Source organism: Somniosus microcephalus, chromosome 23, assembly GCF_052327205.1.
Source record: "Somniosus microcephalus isolate GS21.2 chromosome 23, FLI_Smic_1.0, whole genome shotgun sequence".
Classification (NCBI taxonomy): domain Eukaryota; kingdom Metazoa; phylum Chordata; class Chondrichthyes; order Squaliformes; family Somniosidae; genus Somniosus; species Somniosus microcephalus.
In genome coordinates this window covers 37105757-37122877 of record NC_141009.1, presented here as the reverse complement: position 1 = coordinate 37122877, position 17121 = coordinate 37105757, and the positions used below count along the sequence as shown (strand labels likewise).

The 17121-nt window shown below is 44.1% G+C and overlaps 1 protein-coding gene across 1 annotated transcript in view; it reads right to left on the bottom strand.

Annotated features, from left to right (window-relative positions):
- cacna1ba (calcium channel, voltage-dependent, N type, alpha 1B subunit, a) overlaps positions 1 to 17121 on the bottom strand; it is an 820126-nt gene that overhangs the window by 222992 nt on the left and 580013 nt on the right. The window contains exons 11-12 of the mRNA XM_085965795.1: positions 9978 to 10034; positions 6660 to 6749 (exon numbers count right to left, since the gene is read on the bottom strand). Coding sequence (XP_085821921.1) covers positions 6660 to 6749; positions 9978 to 10034 — 147 coding nt within the window. The remainder of the gene's footprint in view (positions 1 to 6659; positions 6750 to 9977; positions 10035 to 17121) is intronic.

The following is a 17121-nucleotide window of genomic DNA, read 5'->3' as shown; positions in this document are numbered from 1 at the left end:
CATAGAAAGTGCATCATCAGGAAAATAATTTACCAGGTTAAACCAGCACCAGTCCATTTTTAGAATTGCCTCTCAATGTCTGATAACACTGGCAATCTTCTCTCTCTTTGTAAATCTGCCTTTTCCTAAATCTATGCGGCTTTGATACCATCGGTCCCCTCTCTTCAATTGACACAATTTTGATGTTTTACAAACCTTCACTCTCTAATTTACATACAGTAAAAATCATCCAGACAGTCCAATGCCCATTAATGCAGTAGTTGCTACTGTCACTACCAGCAGGATTTACTGCACGAGTTCTTCTGATTCCTTGGACTGAAGAAGTTAGACGGGAATTTTAAGAACAAAAAACAAAATCACCTCAGGATCAGCCCCAGAGGCTACCAACCATGATACACTACCATGGCCTGCCTCAGCCATCTTGTATATCAGGTGGGCTTTCCAATAGAGATAGGAATCCCACTGTGAGTGTGCTGAAAATGTATAAATAGGCTTACCACAGCAGCAGAGCAGTGGAGCAGGCTCAAAGTTCACCCTGCTGACAACCTGCAGAAAACCACAGCCGACAACTTTACAGCTACTGCAGCTCTTCCAGAGCAATCTTGCACAGAACAACATTTGAATGTTGATCTTAAATATTAGAAATGAATCATGAGCCTCTTTCCACAAAGGGTCAGCAGCACTCACATGTCTCATTCAATGGCTATTTTTCACGTGCGAGACTTGAGGGGCATCATTGCAGAACTCAATCCTGTGTTTATCCAAATGTCCAAATATGCATCCTTCCAGCGGGAATCACAGGAGAGTAATCAGGAGCAGGAATCCTGACCATTTATGCCCTTCCTGAGCCATGGGATGCCAAGGCCAATTGCACCAACCCCAACTGGCACTCTATTTGAGATCAACTCACTCGGCACAGATGGGAATCAAACCTGGGACTTGCGTAGGCTGCGTGGATAAGTACCACTCTCAGCTGTACAACTACTCACTAAACCACTGTGGGTAGCTCACCTGGGAATGAAAGAGATATCCACGACTGCCCACTGTGCATCCTCTGACCCTGCCAGTAGGATGCGGGGACAGTAACAGAGCGATGAGTACATTGCTACCAATCATACTTTGTGAATGATCATCGTGAAAACTACACATTTACATACCAACATCTCCAATCAACCCAAACACACTGACTGTTCAAAAAATTAAATTGCAAATTCTAATGAGTGATTATTAGATTTAGGTAAAAATGATCTTGATGAAATTACTGTAACTTCAGGAAAACTCTAGGCTCACAAAAACTCTTAAGCTTTGCGAGAAGCTAAAGAAGAATTGTTTACTGTTGAGTGAAAGCTTTTAAGTACAAAAAGCTGGTTTATTGCTGAGAGTGAGCTTCTCTCCCAGTAGACAAACCAAATTAGATCGCTGTGTAGCACATGCTTTCAAACAAGGTGCTGGCCTGCATTACTGACTTATAAATAAATATAAATCAAAAGGAAACATCCTTGCATTTAAACTGAAAAGCAAGATACTAATCCTTAAAAGTGTCAGCCTTGGTTCAGTGAGTCAGAAGGTGGTTGCTTCAAGTCCCTTTCCAGAGTCTTGACCACATAATCTAGAGATTATGTGGTCAAGACTCTGGAAAGGGACTTGAAGCAACCCAAACACACTGACTGTTCAAAGTCAGTGCTTAGGAGATCAAGGAGGGGCCATGAAATAACATTGGCGAGCAAAATAAAGGAAAATCCTAAGATGTTTTATAAGTATATTAAGGGTAAGAGGATAACTAGGGAAAAAATAGGGCCCATTAGGGACAAAAGTGGCAATCTGTGTGTGGAGCCGGAAGATGTAGGAGGGGTTCTAAATGAATTTTTTGCATCTGTTTTCACTATGGAGGAGGACGATGTAGACATAGAAATAGGGCGGGGGGACTGTGATATGCTCGAACATATTAACATCGAGAGGGAGGAGGTATTGGCGGTTTTAGCAGGCCTAAAAATGGATAAATCCCCAGGCCCGGATGAAATGTATCCCAGGCTGCTGTGTGAGGCAAAGGAAGAGATTGCGGGGGCTCTAACACATATATTCAGGACCTCTCTGGCCACAGGGGATGTGCCAGAGGACTGGAGAACCGCTAATGTAGTACCATTATTCAAGAAGGGAAGTAGGGAAAAACCGGGGAACTACAGGCCAGTGAGCCTAACATCAGTGGTAGGAAAATTATTGGAAAAAATTCTGAGGGACAAAATTAGTCTCCACTTGGAGAGACAAGGATTAATCAGGGATAGTCAACATGGCTTTGTCAAAGGAAGATCATGTCTGACTAATTTGATTGAATTTTTTGAGGGGGTGACGAGGTGTGTGGATGAGGGTAACGCAGTGGATGTGGTATACATGGATTTCAGTAAGGCCTTCGATAAAGTCCCGCACAGGAGACTGGTCAAGAAGGTAAGAGCCCATGGAATCCAGGGTGCCTTGGCACATTGGATACAAAACTGGCTTAGTGGCAGAAGGCAGAGGGTGATGGTCGAAGGTTGTTTTTGTGACTGGAAGCCTGTGGCCAGTGGGGTGCCACAGGGATCGGTGCTGGGTCCCTTGCTGTTTGTGGTCTACATTAATGACTTGGATATGAATGTAAAAGGTATGATCAGTAAGTTCGCGGATGATACAAAAATTGGTAGGGTGGTAAATAGCGAGGAGGGTAGCCTCAGTCTGCAGGACAATATAGATGGGTTGGTCAGATGGGCGGAACAGTGGCAAATGGAATTTAACCCGGAAAAGTGCGAGGTGATGCACTTTGGGGGGACTAACAAGGCAAGGGAATACACAATGAATGGTAAGACCCTAGGCAAGACGGAGGTGCAGAGGGATCTGGGTGTGCAAGTACACAGATCCCTGAAGGCGGCGGAACAGGTGGATAAGGTGGTAAAAAAGGCATATGGGATACTTGCCTTCATTAGCCGAGGCATAGAATATAAGAGCAAGGAGGTTATGATGGAGCTGGATAAAACACTGGTTAGGCCACAGCTGGAATACTGTGTGCAGTTCTGGTCGCCACACTACAGGAAGGATGTGATCGCTTTGGAGAGGGTGCAGAGGAGATTCACCAGGATGTTACCAGGGCTGGAGCGCTTCAGCTATGAAGAAAGACTGGGCAGATTGGGTTTGTTTTCCTTGGAGCAGAGGAGGCTGAGGGGGGACATGATTGAGGTGTACAAAATTATGAGGGGCATAGATAGGATGGATACTGAGGAGCTTTTTCCTTTAGTAGAAGGGTCAATAACTAGGGGGCATAGATTCAAGGTAAAGGGCGGGAGGTTTAGAGGGGATTTGAGAAAGAACTTTTTCACCCAGAGGGTGGTTGGAATCTGGAACTCACTGCCTGAAAGGGTTGTGGAGGCAGGAACCCTCACAACATTGAAGAAGCATTTGGATGAGCACTTGAAATGCCATAGCATACAAGGCTACGGACCAAATGCTGGAATATGGGATTAGATTAGACAGGGCTTGATGGCCGGCACGGACACGATGGGCCGAAGGGCCTCTATCCGTGCTGTATAACTCTATGACTCTATGACAGTTCAGTGCAGCACCGAGTGTGTGCCAGACTGTTAGAAGTGACATCTTTCACCCTATAAAGGTGGACATAAAAGATCTCATGGCACTATTCAAAAAGGAACAGAGGTATTCGCATGGTTTCCTGACCAACACTTATCCTTTATCCATCATCACTAAAAAAAGAGATTATCTGGTCATTTATCTCATTGCTGTTTGTGGGACCTTGCTGTGCGCAAATTGTTTGCCTACATTACAAGAGACTACACTTCAAAGGTAGTTAATGATCTTTGAAGCACTTTGGGACATCCTGAGGTTGTGAAAGGCACTCTATAAATGCAAATTTGTTCTTTCTTTGAAGCAATGACTTATATAAATATATGGGGGATGACGTCCACATCCTGAAATGTACCTTCATTATGATAGTGATGTCCTTCTCTATCCACCTCAGATATTTTTTCATTCCTCATTGCCTGTTGCTCACAACCCTTCATTTACAAAAGGACAGGTTGGTCTGAGTCGTAAGTGCCAGTTGCTTGCAGCTAGCAATCAGCTTGAATTTAAGTATTAAGTAGAATATACTTGTCTCTCCACATCCCCTATTGAAATGCTTTGCTTCTGTACCACATTCTATTGAGTAGCCAGGCTGAAAATGGAAAATATTCACCTGACTGAGGTATATTGATTTGAGTTACAGGCAGCCTGGGACTCAAACCCATGACTGTCAGACTATGAGAAACTGGTGTAGTCTCTGGACTACCAGGCTATCTTTATCTATTTCAGTGAGATATGGACTGCTATTAAAATAACACTTGCAGATCAATAGTTTTTGCCTTGCGGTATAAAGAAAGCTTACAAAGTGATTTCTTGGATGCTGTGGATGGCACTGTGGGTTACCAACGGGATCACTGCCAAAGTCAAGGCTGGAAAATGTATTTTGGGCAGACCCACCAAGCATCTGGCAGTGTCTAAACATCCAGGTCCTCGGGTATTAAACTGAAGCCCATCCGGCATTGCAATGGTGCTTCTCTACCACTTGCTCTGTCAGCACACTGGTTCACACGTGCTCATAGAATCCCTTTGTGTGCCATTCTCACAGACGTGACCCATTTAAATAGACAGTTAAAATAACACACACAGCAATTCTATATGAACAAGTTAGCCACTGTGCTACAGGAGATGAAATCCCTCTGAGTTTATTTTAAAACAACCACTCCTTCTGGGGCTCCCATGTGTTAATTGAACAAGTGATTCTTCTACAGCCTGGCTAACGGTAAGTTGGAGGATACATGGTTTAAGATGACAGATGCATGTATTGTGCAATGTATTGTTCTGTTGCTGAGGTAAAGCCCCGTCACTTAAAGGCCACAAAATCAAATTGCTGTAAATACGATCTTGAGGTTAATTCGATGTCATTCTCTGAAGCCCATAAAAAGCAACAGGAAGTCACTGGCTTTCTTTCACTTTGGTTTTGTAGGAATAGATTGCATCGATCACAAACTTTGACGTGTGAAGTGTGGCCTATATAGATATAGGTACACACACAAATCCCACTTTCCCTGAAAATAGCAATTCCCCAAGATAAACGTTAAAACAATGCAACTGACTGATTTAATAATAGCACCAGTAGAGACTGGACAGTGTGCATTAATTATGGCCAACAACACAATACAAAGGCTTGTATTTCATTTCTCACAACATGGAGTGTAGTGGCAGATAAGGGAGATGGTGCTGAATCACATGACTTATTAAATAATAATACAATGAAACGGATCTAATTTGCGGTAAATTTTACATTGAATAATACTTAAATAAGTTTCAAAAACTGGCTGTTAAGATATGCGGCGGTGTGTTTATGTGGTCAGGAGATGGTGTTTAATTTTAGAGAAAATCCAATGAAAAAGGTTATCTTTTTTCTTTGTCAGAGCAATTGAAGGCTAAAATATTTCTCCCGCATGGCCACATCATAGCCTGCTTAGCTGCTCTGTTCTGCCACACCTGAATCTCGCCTTCCCTCTGAGAGCAACCCACTCAGACTTTCTTTGTAAATCCAGACTCAACGTGGCATGATCCACATTCCCCCGTCTTCTGAGTTCAGCCAGGGACCCAGTACTTGGAAATTAAACATGAAGAATGAATTTAAATAGAAGACTAAAGAAAGGCCAATACAAAAGCAAAATACTGCGGATGCTGGAAATCTGAAATAAAAACAGAAAATGCTGGAAATACTCAGCAGGTCAGGCAGCATCTGTGGAGAGAGAAACAGAGTTAACGTTTCAGGTCGATGACCCTTCATCAGATGACCCCCCAACTAAAGTTCTGATGAAGGGTCATCGACCTGAAATGTTAACTCTGTTTCTCTCTCTACAGCTGCTGCCTGACCTGCTGAGTATTTCCAGCATTTTCTGTTTTTAATAAAGAAAGGCTGCTTTAGAAGAAAATACAGAGCGAGAATCCAAAGGAGGAAACAATTAGAAAAGAGGAAAGCAAATTCAGAAGGTAAAGGAAAAAAAAACAAAATGAGAGGGTTGGAACAGTGCATGTGACAGGCATAGAGAAAGCTAGAAATACAGAAAAAAGATCAAACAGAAACATGCTTAAACTGTATTACAAGCTTACACAGAGAGTGAAAAACATACACGAGAGTGCAGACGGAGGGAGGACAACGTTATAGCAAGAGGAAGACAGGCAGATAGAGGTGACAAGAGAAAGTATCTCAGAGCCGTATAAAGAGAAAAGGAAGGATTAGTCTAACACAGGCTGTTCTTAGCAATTCAATCAATAAAGCTACACACTACACATCAGTAATCAATCATTTCCTGCAGTGTTTACAGATGCCTCAAGGACAGTGAGTGCAAGGCCTCTGCCACCTTTTCCCCGACCCAGCCCCTCCATCACCAATGGATTTCTTGACTGATAAGAATAAAATCTGGTCAAAATGGACAGTTCTGCTCTTCGTCTTAAAAAGAACACGACAAAGACAGGAAAATATTTTAAACTCCAACTGCAACTTTCTGGCAACAAAATGTCTTCAAATATAAGGCTCACCAAGGACATCGCAACCCCCCAACTAAACTTAAACGAGAAGGGCTTCAAGGGATATTACTCACCCACTGAGGAAATGTCTGTGAAATGATCTTCTCCCTCCTCAGCACTAATCAGGTCATTCTTACTCTTTTTCGTTGTTGCTCTCTTTAAAACTGTGTAAACAACCAAGTGTTACTGCAACGCCAATCTGCCTAGCACGATCTTAATCTTACATGACGTGCAATTATGACATGAAAAAATGAGTGGTTAGTTAAATCCGAGTATGCTCAAGATTTTTCCGAAGTCGGAGATTTGTGCGTCCTCTGATTTTCCAATTTAGAATTCGTTGGCGGTGCAGCAGTTTATCAAGGCAAAACCGAGTCAATCGCGTCAAATGTTGCTAATGGATACCCTCCATACTGCACTGCTAACTGGAGGAACAACATCTTACAAGACATAGCTAGAATCATCCATTTATTATTAGGAATCAAAACTGGTAGTCAATCACATATAAAGCTGTCTGCAGGAATTTTCCAACAATCCACCACCAAGCACATGTATCTATTTCCACATAGAGTGTGTTCTAAGCCATTTAGCATTTAGCTCAATCTAGTGCTTTCAGTCAGTGTACACTAAGCTACAATAGCTGACCTGAGACAGCACTTATTTATATCACATAATTAATAATATGTTCTCGGGATCATGAAAAGCTGCTTACTCTTAACAAAGCATGTGATTTTTCTTATAATAGAGGCTGTAAGCAGTGATGATTCATACCACTCTTTTTCAGAATTTGTCTTTTGAGTTTGCAAGTTGCAGGAATGGCACAATTTCATCCTTCACCTCTGACAGTTTCCTACGTTCAAAACTTGAAGCGTGCTTATGAAGAGGAAGCACTCAAGTCATTACAAAGGTCTCTGCTCTTGAAAGGCAGAGCCTGGGGACCAATGTGCTGCTTCACAAAGTTGTCATATATGTCATAATTTAACAATGCCGATTTTATTGCTCTGTAACTTATGTAACTGTCTTAAATTATGGTGGAAGAATATGTTCTAATACACCGAGCAACACATTGTTTTCAACGTGCCTAGGGAGGGTGAGCGCTGTGCAGCAGGAGGGATTTCAACAGGAAAACCTACCATCCAAACACAGGTCCGACATTCACAGCTCCGGTCAATCTGCTGTAAACCAAATCCTGGGTTGATGGTCTTCTCTCTCAACCTGGAGCCCAAGCTTTCTGAACAATACTGCTGGATAATATCAACACCTTCTGCGTTGTATGTCTCTTATTAATTGATGACATTTCTCTAGATTTTTTTTTCCAAATTATAATAAAGCAAACATCATCACCTCCCCCTCACGCCCAATTCAATCAAGCTGCTGCCCTTCAGCCACCCTTGTGATACCTGTGCCAGTGGACCAAAATGTGTGAATGCCTCATATTCTGATATGAGTTTCAAATCTGGAAGTAGGGATCCCTTTCCTTTGGTTACAATACATATACGAGTTCAAATTTGCTTGACCAGAACTGCATCATTGTTAGGAATGGTAATGTTCTTGAATAAAGTTCATTAATCTTCTCTTCTGCCTTCCCCAGAGCACTGCATTAACAGTGGCAGGTCAACTGAAATAAAAGCATGACCTAAAGGTCATGTCAGAAGGGTTACAATTATTTTCTTTTACCAGATCGCTTCCTCAGACTGGAGTTATGGTTCCTTACCCAGTGCCCATTTTGGATACCCATACATCAATGCAGCTGAACTCAAGCAAAGTTGCAAACCACTGTATAGGCACAAGAGATGTAATGGGTACTTTGTCTTTCATAGCACTCTTCATGGATATCAACAGTGATTTGTCCAATTTAAGTCTCACGGGTTTCTCGGTGGGTCTGTTAATAACGTTGCCCAATGTGGAGTAGGTTACACTAGTCCTAAATGTCTCAGGCTTGATCCCCAGTCTTGCGGAGTTAGCTGATGTTAGCCAAAGTGACATGAAGAGCACCATAATTGGCGTCAGCGCTACTGCCTAGGAAGGGTGAAAATGAATCAGACAATATTACCAACTCTGATTGCTATCCAATCATTGTGATGGAATATACATGTTTAGATATTGAGAAGGTCAGGCTCAGCTGTGACGCCCCCCATAGTCAATCCTGACATAAGAACATAAGAAATAGGAGCAGGAGTAGGCCAATCGGCCCCTCGAGCCTGCTCCGCCATTCAATAAGATCATGGCTGATCTGATCCTAACCGCCAATCTACTATCACAGAACCATCTCCTGAATCTAACAGAATTAGACACACGAAATAGGAGCAGGATCAGGCTACACGGCCCCTGGGCCCGCTCCGCTACCCACAGGGTCATGGCCGATCTGAACCTAGACTCATGTCCAAATTCCTGCCCGCTCCCCATACCCTTTACTTCTAGGAAACTGTCTATTTCTGTCTTAAATTTATGTAATAATGTAGCTTCTACAGCTTTTTGGGGCAGCATATTCCATGGACCTACCACCCTCTGAGTGAAGTAGTTCCTCCTCATCTCAGTTTTGAAAGAGCAGCCCCTTATTCTAAGACTATGCCCTCTAGTTCTAGTTTCACCCATCATGGGAACATCCTCCCCGCATCCACCCGATCCAACCCCTTCACAATCTTATATGTTTCAATAAGATCGCCTCTCATTCTTCTGAACTCCAATGAGTAGAGTCCCAATCTACTCAACCTCTCCTCATATGTCCATCCCCTCATCCCCGGGATTAACCGAGTGAACCTTCTTTGTACTGATTCGAGAGCAAGTATGTCTTTTCTTAAGTATGGACACCAAAACTGTATGCAGTATTCCAGGTGCGGTCTCACCAATACCTTGTACAACTGAAGCAATACCTCCCTATTTTTATATTCTATCCCCCTAGCAATGAAAGCCAACATTCCATTGGCCTTCTTAATCACTTGCTGCACCTGCATACTAACCTTTTGAGTTTTGTGCACCAGGACCCCCAGATCCCTTTGTACTTCAGTACTTTCCAGTTTCTTACCATTAAGATAATAACTTGCTCTACGATTTTTCCTGCCAAAGTGCATAACCTCACACTTTCTAGGGTCACACTTAAAGACTTGGCACCACAGCTCGTGGAATCATGCCATAGCAAGGCTAAATGCATTAGGGACAAATACAACTCCAAGTATCTGGCAGTAATGTGCCTCATGTTACTGGGAAAGTCTGGTTTTGAAAGATGCACATCTCCAGGAGGTTGTATATATCGAACAAATATATTAGAATGGTGGCTGCATAAGATTGAAATAATGAACAATGGCATAAAAATCCAGTAGGCACAGTCTTTTGAATAGTTTTGAACCATACACTCTTTACCCATCACTGCTGCAATTAACAGAAAGTGCACATACCATCCAAAGCAGATTTGTCCTCTGCATTCTTGTCCTCTTCAGCCAACATGACCTCTTCTAAAACAAGATGCAAGAAAAGAAGGCTGAAACATGCAGTACTTCTAGCATCCATCTGACCAACATAAAACTACCCAACTGATGAAGTAAATTTGCAAGTGGCTGTATGGATTCTCGACCGTCACTATGGTTGTGATTCGCATGACTGAGTATAAATACAAATCAATGGAACAACTGATGTACTTGAAAGTATAACATTCTGTTCAACACATCAAGAAGACACCTTTCATCTGCGGCCACTTGCTTCGGCAGTTATAATGGCCCTGAAATTGCAGTGTCTGTCTCGTACGCTGTTGTAATCCCTTTGAAATGCCTTGCAAGATCCGGATTTCCACATGTGCGAAATCCGGAACTTGTAGCCTGTCAACATATGTGTTGACAGGCCATCCGCTGGGGGGTCCAAAAAAGCAATCGCTGGCGCAGAGTTGGGCTATTTGCCCAGTGACAGGCCAGCAATTGCCCACGTAAGTCTTATGATTGATGCAAGCAGGAATAGGGCATGTTTGCATCAGCGTAAGGGGCTATCTAAGGCTTAAATTAAACAGTTACCTATCCAAAATTATGCACATACAATTTATTAAATGGGTTTATGCAAATATTGGCCTGGATTGCAGTTTTAATGATGTGTGAAATTATCAAAAAATTACATTTTTATTGAGTTTGGTAGAATGAAAGCAATGACGATTAAAAATTCAAATTCAGTTAATTGTATAATTTTTACATTTCGGGGTTCCGCTGCATATCATTAAGGGATTCCCTTGGTAAATGACTGCAATGAAATTCTCCTTTGTCATTGGAGGACCGGTCGCACGTGACCCCAGGTACGCTTCCGAACGGGCTGCGTCCCAGGGATTCGTGGGCCATTACACTGCACTCTGCATCGAGGCCCAAGACCACAACTCTTCGCAGCCTGGGCGCGAGGAGGTAATTTCATAATTGTTTCGCGGGTCAGAGGCGTACTCCGGGGGTATGCCACGGACCACAATTTCTAGGCCAATATTTACATAGAGTTCATTCCTATTTGAACCCTTTTCTGTCCTGTTGTGAGTCAACACATGTCTCAATGTAAATTACCAGTGAGCAGAGTAGGGTGGTGTTGTGTCCGTGTATAATAAGACACAGACTGCAGGAGAACGGTACAACAGGTGTTTACTCAACGTGGCTCACACGGGAACTGATCTGTACAGATTACTACTCAGTGTTATATACAGGTGTGGTCACTGCCGGTACTGCAGTATACATGAGCTGTAAAAGATAGTTCCCCCCTTAAAGGTATACACATTACAATTCCTCCCCTTTTAGATTAACAATACCATAACACTCATTTAACAATTAAATATCAAACAAATTACAATTAACACTTTTATAATGCAACATTAGCTGAAAATAGTCTATTTATATATTCAGTCTTTGGGGAGGCGTCCTGATCCTTTCTGGATAGCACCTTTCCCGAGTGTCTTGCTCTTCGTGCGGAGGCGATTCTCGCCCCCTGTCGTCGGTTGGTTCATCAGCTTCCGATGCTACTGTTTCTGGGGTAGATGCGACCTGTACGTCGGGTTCATCACCAGGTACGTATGGGCGAGGCATGGGGTTGACTTGTTCCTGTGACTCTAGGATCTGGTCAGCATGGCGTCTCACGATGCTCTCCCCAACATCCACTGTGTACATTAGTGGGCCCTGCCGTGTGCATATCGTTCCTGGCTGCCATTTTTCTGTTCGGTAGTCGCGGGCCAAGACTGGTTGCCCTACATTGAAGCTCCTCGTTGGCTTCTCATGGATGTGCTGGAATTGCTTACTCTCAACATCTCTTCGTACGTTTGGTCTGAGCAAATCCAGGCGAGATCTTAACCTTCGGTTAAAGAACATCATGGCTGGGGCCTGGTTGGTGACTGCATGTGTCGCATTCCGGTAGGCGAACAGGAAATTGTCAACCTTGTGCTGCAGCAGAATGTTGTCATTGTACATAGCCTTTATTGCCTTCTTAAAGGTTTGTACGAACCTCTCAGCCAATCCATTTGTGGCTGGATGATACGGGGCGGATGTGTAATGCCTTACCCCATTCTTTTTCAAGAACCTCCGGAACTCTTCGGACACAAACTGTGGTCCGTTGTCGGAGCAAATCTGTTCTGGCAAGCCATTCCTGGCAAAAATGGTCCATAGGACTGCAATAGTTTTCTCCGTGCTGGTGGAGGACATTTTGATGACCTCAGGCCATTTCGAGTGCGCATCCACGGCTATTAAAAACATTGAGTCCATGAATGGACCAGCAAAATCAATATGCACCCGTTGCCATGGAGATGAGGGCCACTTCCATGGGTGTAGAGGGGCCTGTGGTGGTGCATTTTGGACATTCTGGCATCCTGAGCAGCTCTTGGTCAGGTCCTTGATTTGTTTATCGATTCCCGGCCACCACACATAAGCCTGGCTAGGCTTTTCATTTTCACCCCTCCCAGATGACCCTCATGAAGCTCATTGAGCACTCTATCCCTTAACTTGGGTGGAATTACCACTCGGGATCCACACATCAAGGTCCCCCGGCACACTGACAGCTGTTCTCTCCTTGTCGAGAATGCTGGCAATAGTGAGTCGCCATGTGCTGGCCATCCCTTCACCGTCAAATCATATACCCGAGACAGTGTCGGGTCATTTCGGGTTTCCTTTTCGATACAAGCGTTAGTTACCGGTAGGTATTCAACTATAGTCGAATGGAATATTTCAACAGGATCCACTGCTGGTGCTTCCTCCGCAGTAGGCAATGGCAGGCGTGATAGCCCATCAGCATTTCCATGCTGTTTCATGCCCTTATATTCAATCTCATAGTGGTGCGCCCCTAGAAAAAGTGACCATCTTTGTAGTCGTTGTGCAGTCATCACCGGAATGCCCTTCTTCAGATTAAAAATGGAGACAAGAGGCTGGTGATCAGTCAGCAAGGTGAATTTCTGCCCGTGCAGATAGTGATTGAACTTTTTCACTCCCCACACTAGGCTGAGGGCCTCCCTGTCAATCTGGGCGTAGTTACGCTCGGCTGAGGTTAGTGATCGTGACGCAAAGGCTATTGGCCTCTCTGAGCCGTCCGAGAATTTGTGCGACAGCACCGCTCCAATGCCGTAGGGTGACGCATCACATGCCAACCGAATTGGTAATGCCGGGTTGTAATGGGCCAATTCCTCTTTCGAAGTGATTAGTGTTTTGCTCTTCTGGAAAGCTCGTCTACATTCGTCACTCCACTTCCATGGCACCCCAGTTTGCAGTAGGGTGTTCAGTGGGTGTAGTATTGTAGACAAATTTGGCAAGAACTTATGGTAGTAGTTTACCAGCCCGAGGAACGACCTCAGTTGTGACACATTTTCCGGTGCTGGAGCCTTGACTACTGCCTCAATCTTCTCTGGGGACTTATGTAATCCCTCTTTATCGATAACGTGGCAACAATATGAGATCTGTTTTCTAAAAAACTCGCATTTGGGGCGGTTAGCTCGGAGCCCATATTCCTGCAATCTAGTGAGCACCTGCTCCAGGTTGGCAAGGTGATCACTGTCATTTTCGCTCGTGACCAGGATGTCGTCCAAATAACAGCGGGTCCCTGGGATCCCTTGTGTAGTGTCCGTGTGTAGATAAAGACACTGAAGACAGGAGTTGGTTCATAGGTATTTACTAAGCAAGTCTGGGGCGGGGGGGGGGTTTCTAAAGGATATACACAATACACAGGCTTATATAGCCCAAGTGGCAATTACCGGCATTACGCACACCTGGGGCTCTTAAAGGCACATACACCATAATTGCTCTTAAAGGCACATACACCACAATTCCTCCCCTTCTAGCTAACTAGTACATCATATTTTAAGTAATTATTAATTACATGTTATATGCAAAATAATATACATTGCTGTATTAATTAATTATAAGTTAGTCTCTCAGGAGGCTTCCTGACTCGGTCCGGATAACGCCTCGGGGGTGTAGTAGTTTCTGGTGGTGTAGTAGGTTCTTCTGGCAAGGCTGATTCGGCTTGAAGGCCAGTGTCGGGTTCATCGGGCTCCAGTATCACCAGATCGGAGGTAGATATGGGTATCTCTACTTCATCGTTAGATGTATAGAGTGGTGGTGTAGGTTGTCCCTTTTCGGATGACTTGATGATTTGGTCAGCATGGCGCCTTATTATGCTGTCTCCGATGTCCACGGTATACATCAGTGGTCCTAATCGTGTGCAGATAGTTCCAGGCTGCCATTTCTCGGTACGGTAGTCCCGGGCCAAAACCGGTTGGCCTATCTGGAAGGCCCTAGTTGGCCTTTCATTCATGCCCTGAAACTGCCGGTTCTCCACGTCCCTTCGGATGTTGGGCTTGACCAAATCCAGCCGGCATCTTAGGTTTCTATTGTAGAACATCATGGCGGGAGTTTGGTTAGTAACCATATGCATTGCATTCCTATATGCAAATAAGAAGTTATCCACCTTGTGCTGAAGTTTTATGTCTTCATTACCCATGGCCTTGATGGCCTTCTTGAAGGTCTGGACAAACCTTTCAGCCAATCCATTGGTGGCGGGATGGTATGGGGCGGACGTGTAGTGCTTTACCCCATTGTTCTTTAAGAACTTTCTGAATTCTTCGGACACAAATTGCGGTCCATTATCAGAACATATCTGCTCCGGCAGCCCATTCCTGGCAAATATGGTCCTTAATACTGTGATGGTTTTTTCCGTGGTGGTGGAGGACATCTTTATTACCTCCGGCCACTTGGAGTGTGCATCAACTGCGATTAAGAACATTGAGTCCATAAATGGACCAGCAAAGTCGATGTGCACCCTTTGCCAGGGAGATGAGGGCCACTCCCATGGATGTAGAGGGGCCTGTGGCGGAGCATTTTGGACCTTCTGGCATCCTAGGCAGCTCTTGGTCATGTCTTCGATGTCTCCATCAATACCTGGCCACCATACAAACGCCCTAGCTAGGTTCTTCATTTTCACTCCACCCAGATGTCCCTCGTGAAGCTCCTTTAGCACTTTATCCTGGAGTTTGGGTGGAATCACCACTCTGGATCCACACATCAAGGTTCCTCGGCACACTGACAGCTGTTCTCTTTGCGAGAATGCTGGCAACAGTGGTTCGCCATGTGCTGGCCATCCCTTCACTGTTAAATCGTAGACCCGTGAGAGAGTAGGGTCATTTCTTGTCTCCCTTTCAATGGCAGAATTTGTCACCGGTAGACATTCCACTATGGTAGAGTGGAATATCTCTACTGTAGGTGCCTCTTCTATCGTTGGCAACGGTAGGCGTGATAAACCGTCAGCATTCCCATGCTGTTTTGACCCTTTGTATTCAATGTTGTATTGGTGTGCCCCTAGAAAAAGGGACCACCTCTGTAGTCTTTGTGCCGTCATAATGGGGACACCTTTTTTAGGGTTGAATATGGAGATGAGGGGTTGATGGTCAGTCAGCAAGGTAAATTTTTGTCCGTGTAGGTAATGGTTGAATTTCTTCACTCCCCATACCAGGCTGAGTGCTTCCCTGTCCATCTGGGCATAGTTACGCTCAGCTGAGTTCAATGAGCGTGACGCAAAAGCTATCGGCCGTTCCGAGCCATCAGGGAATCTATAGGACAATACCGCTCCTATGCCGTAAGGGGATGCATCGCACGCCAGTCTGATTGGTAGTGATGGGTTGTAATGAGCCAAAATTTTCTCGGATGTGATTAAGTCTTTACATTTATGGAAGGCACGTTTACAGTCTTCGTTCCATTTCCAAATCACTCCTGTCTGTAGAAGATCATTAAGAGGGTGTAGAATAGTTGATAAGTTCGGTAAAAATTTATGATAGTAATTTATTAATCCCAGGAATGACCTTAATTGTGAAACATTTTCAGGTGCTGGGGCTTTTATAACTGCTTCAATTTTTTCAGGTGACTTATGCAACCCTTCCTTATTAATTATGTGGCCACAATATGATATCTGATTTTGGAAAAATTCGCACTTGGAGCGATTTGCTCGTAGGCCCCGTTCTTTCAGCCTAGTGAGCACCTGCTCCAAATTGGCACGGTGCTCGTTGTCGTTTTCGCCTGTTATAAGGATGTCGTCTAGGTAGCATGGAGTCCCCGGAATCCCTTGCAGGACTTGCTCCATAGCTCTTTGCCAGATAGCTGGAGCTGATGCTATTCCAAAAACCAGTCGATTGTACTGGTACAGGCCTTTGTGTGTGTTTATTGTGAGATACTTTTTAGAGGTCTCCTCAACCTCCATCTGTAGATATGCCTGTGCCAAGTCAATTTTTGTGAAACGTTTCCCTCCGGATAGTGAGGCGAAAATATCTTCTATCCTCGGAAGAGGATACTGTACCGTGTGAAGGACCGGGTTTACAGTCACCTTAAAGTCCCCACAGATGCAAATTTTTTTCTGTTCCTGAGTTATTTTTCAATGTTTTTTTCATGACTGGAACGATGGGTGTTGCCCATTCGCTCCAATCTATTTTGGATAATACGCCTGCCTTTTCCAAATTCTTCAGCTCTGCCTCGACTGCCGGACGTATTGCGGATGGCACCGGTCTTGCCTTAAAAAATTTTGGAATTGCTGTATCTTCCACTTTTATTGAGGCGGTGATGCCTTTCAAGGTTCCTAGTTTCTCTTGAAACACTTCTTTGGCGTTGGCCAAGATGTCTTTTAATCGTTCAGGTATGATGTCATCATTGTTTTTTTCCTTACTGGTCACCGTCAGTGCCTGAATGGAGTGCCAGTCTAAACGTATCTTCCTTATCCATTCACGTCCCAACAACGGTGGACCACCATCTTGTAGAATGTATAAATACAACTTTTGTATTTCTTTGCCGTTGTATACCACAGGCACCTTTATTTTTCCTTTGGGGTAGACTTTCTGCCCCGTATATGTTTTTAAGATAATGGATGTGTCTTTTAGAGGTATATGCGAAAATAGCCTCTCGTAATCTCGTCGATTTATTACGGTTAGAGCTGATCCTGTATCTAGCTCCATTTTAACTGGGGACCCTGCTATTGTGAGGGTAACCCAAATGGTTTGGTAATCCTCTTTGGCAAGTACATTATGTAATTTGAGACAGCTTAGTGTCTTGTTTCCGGAGTCGCTAT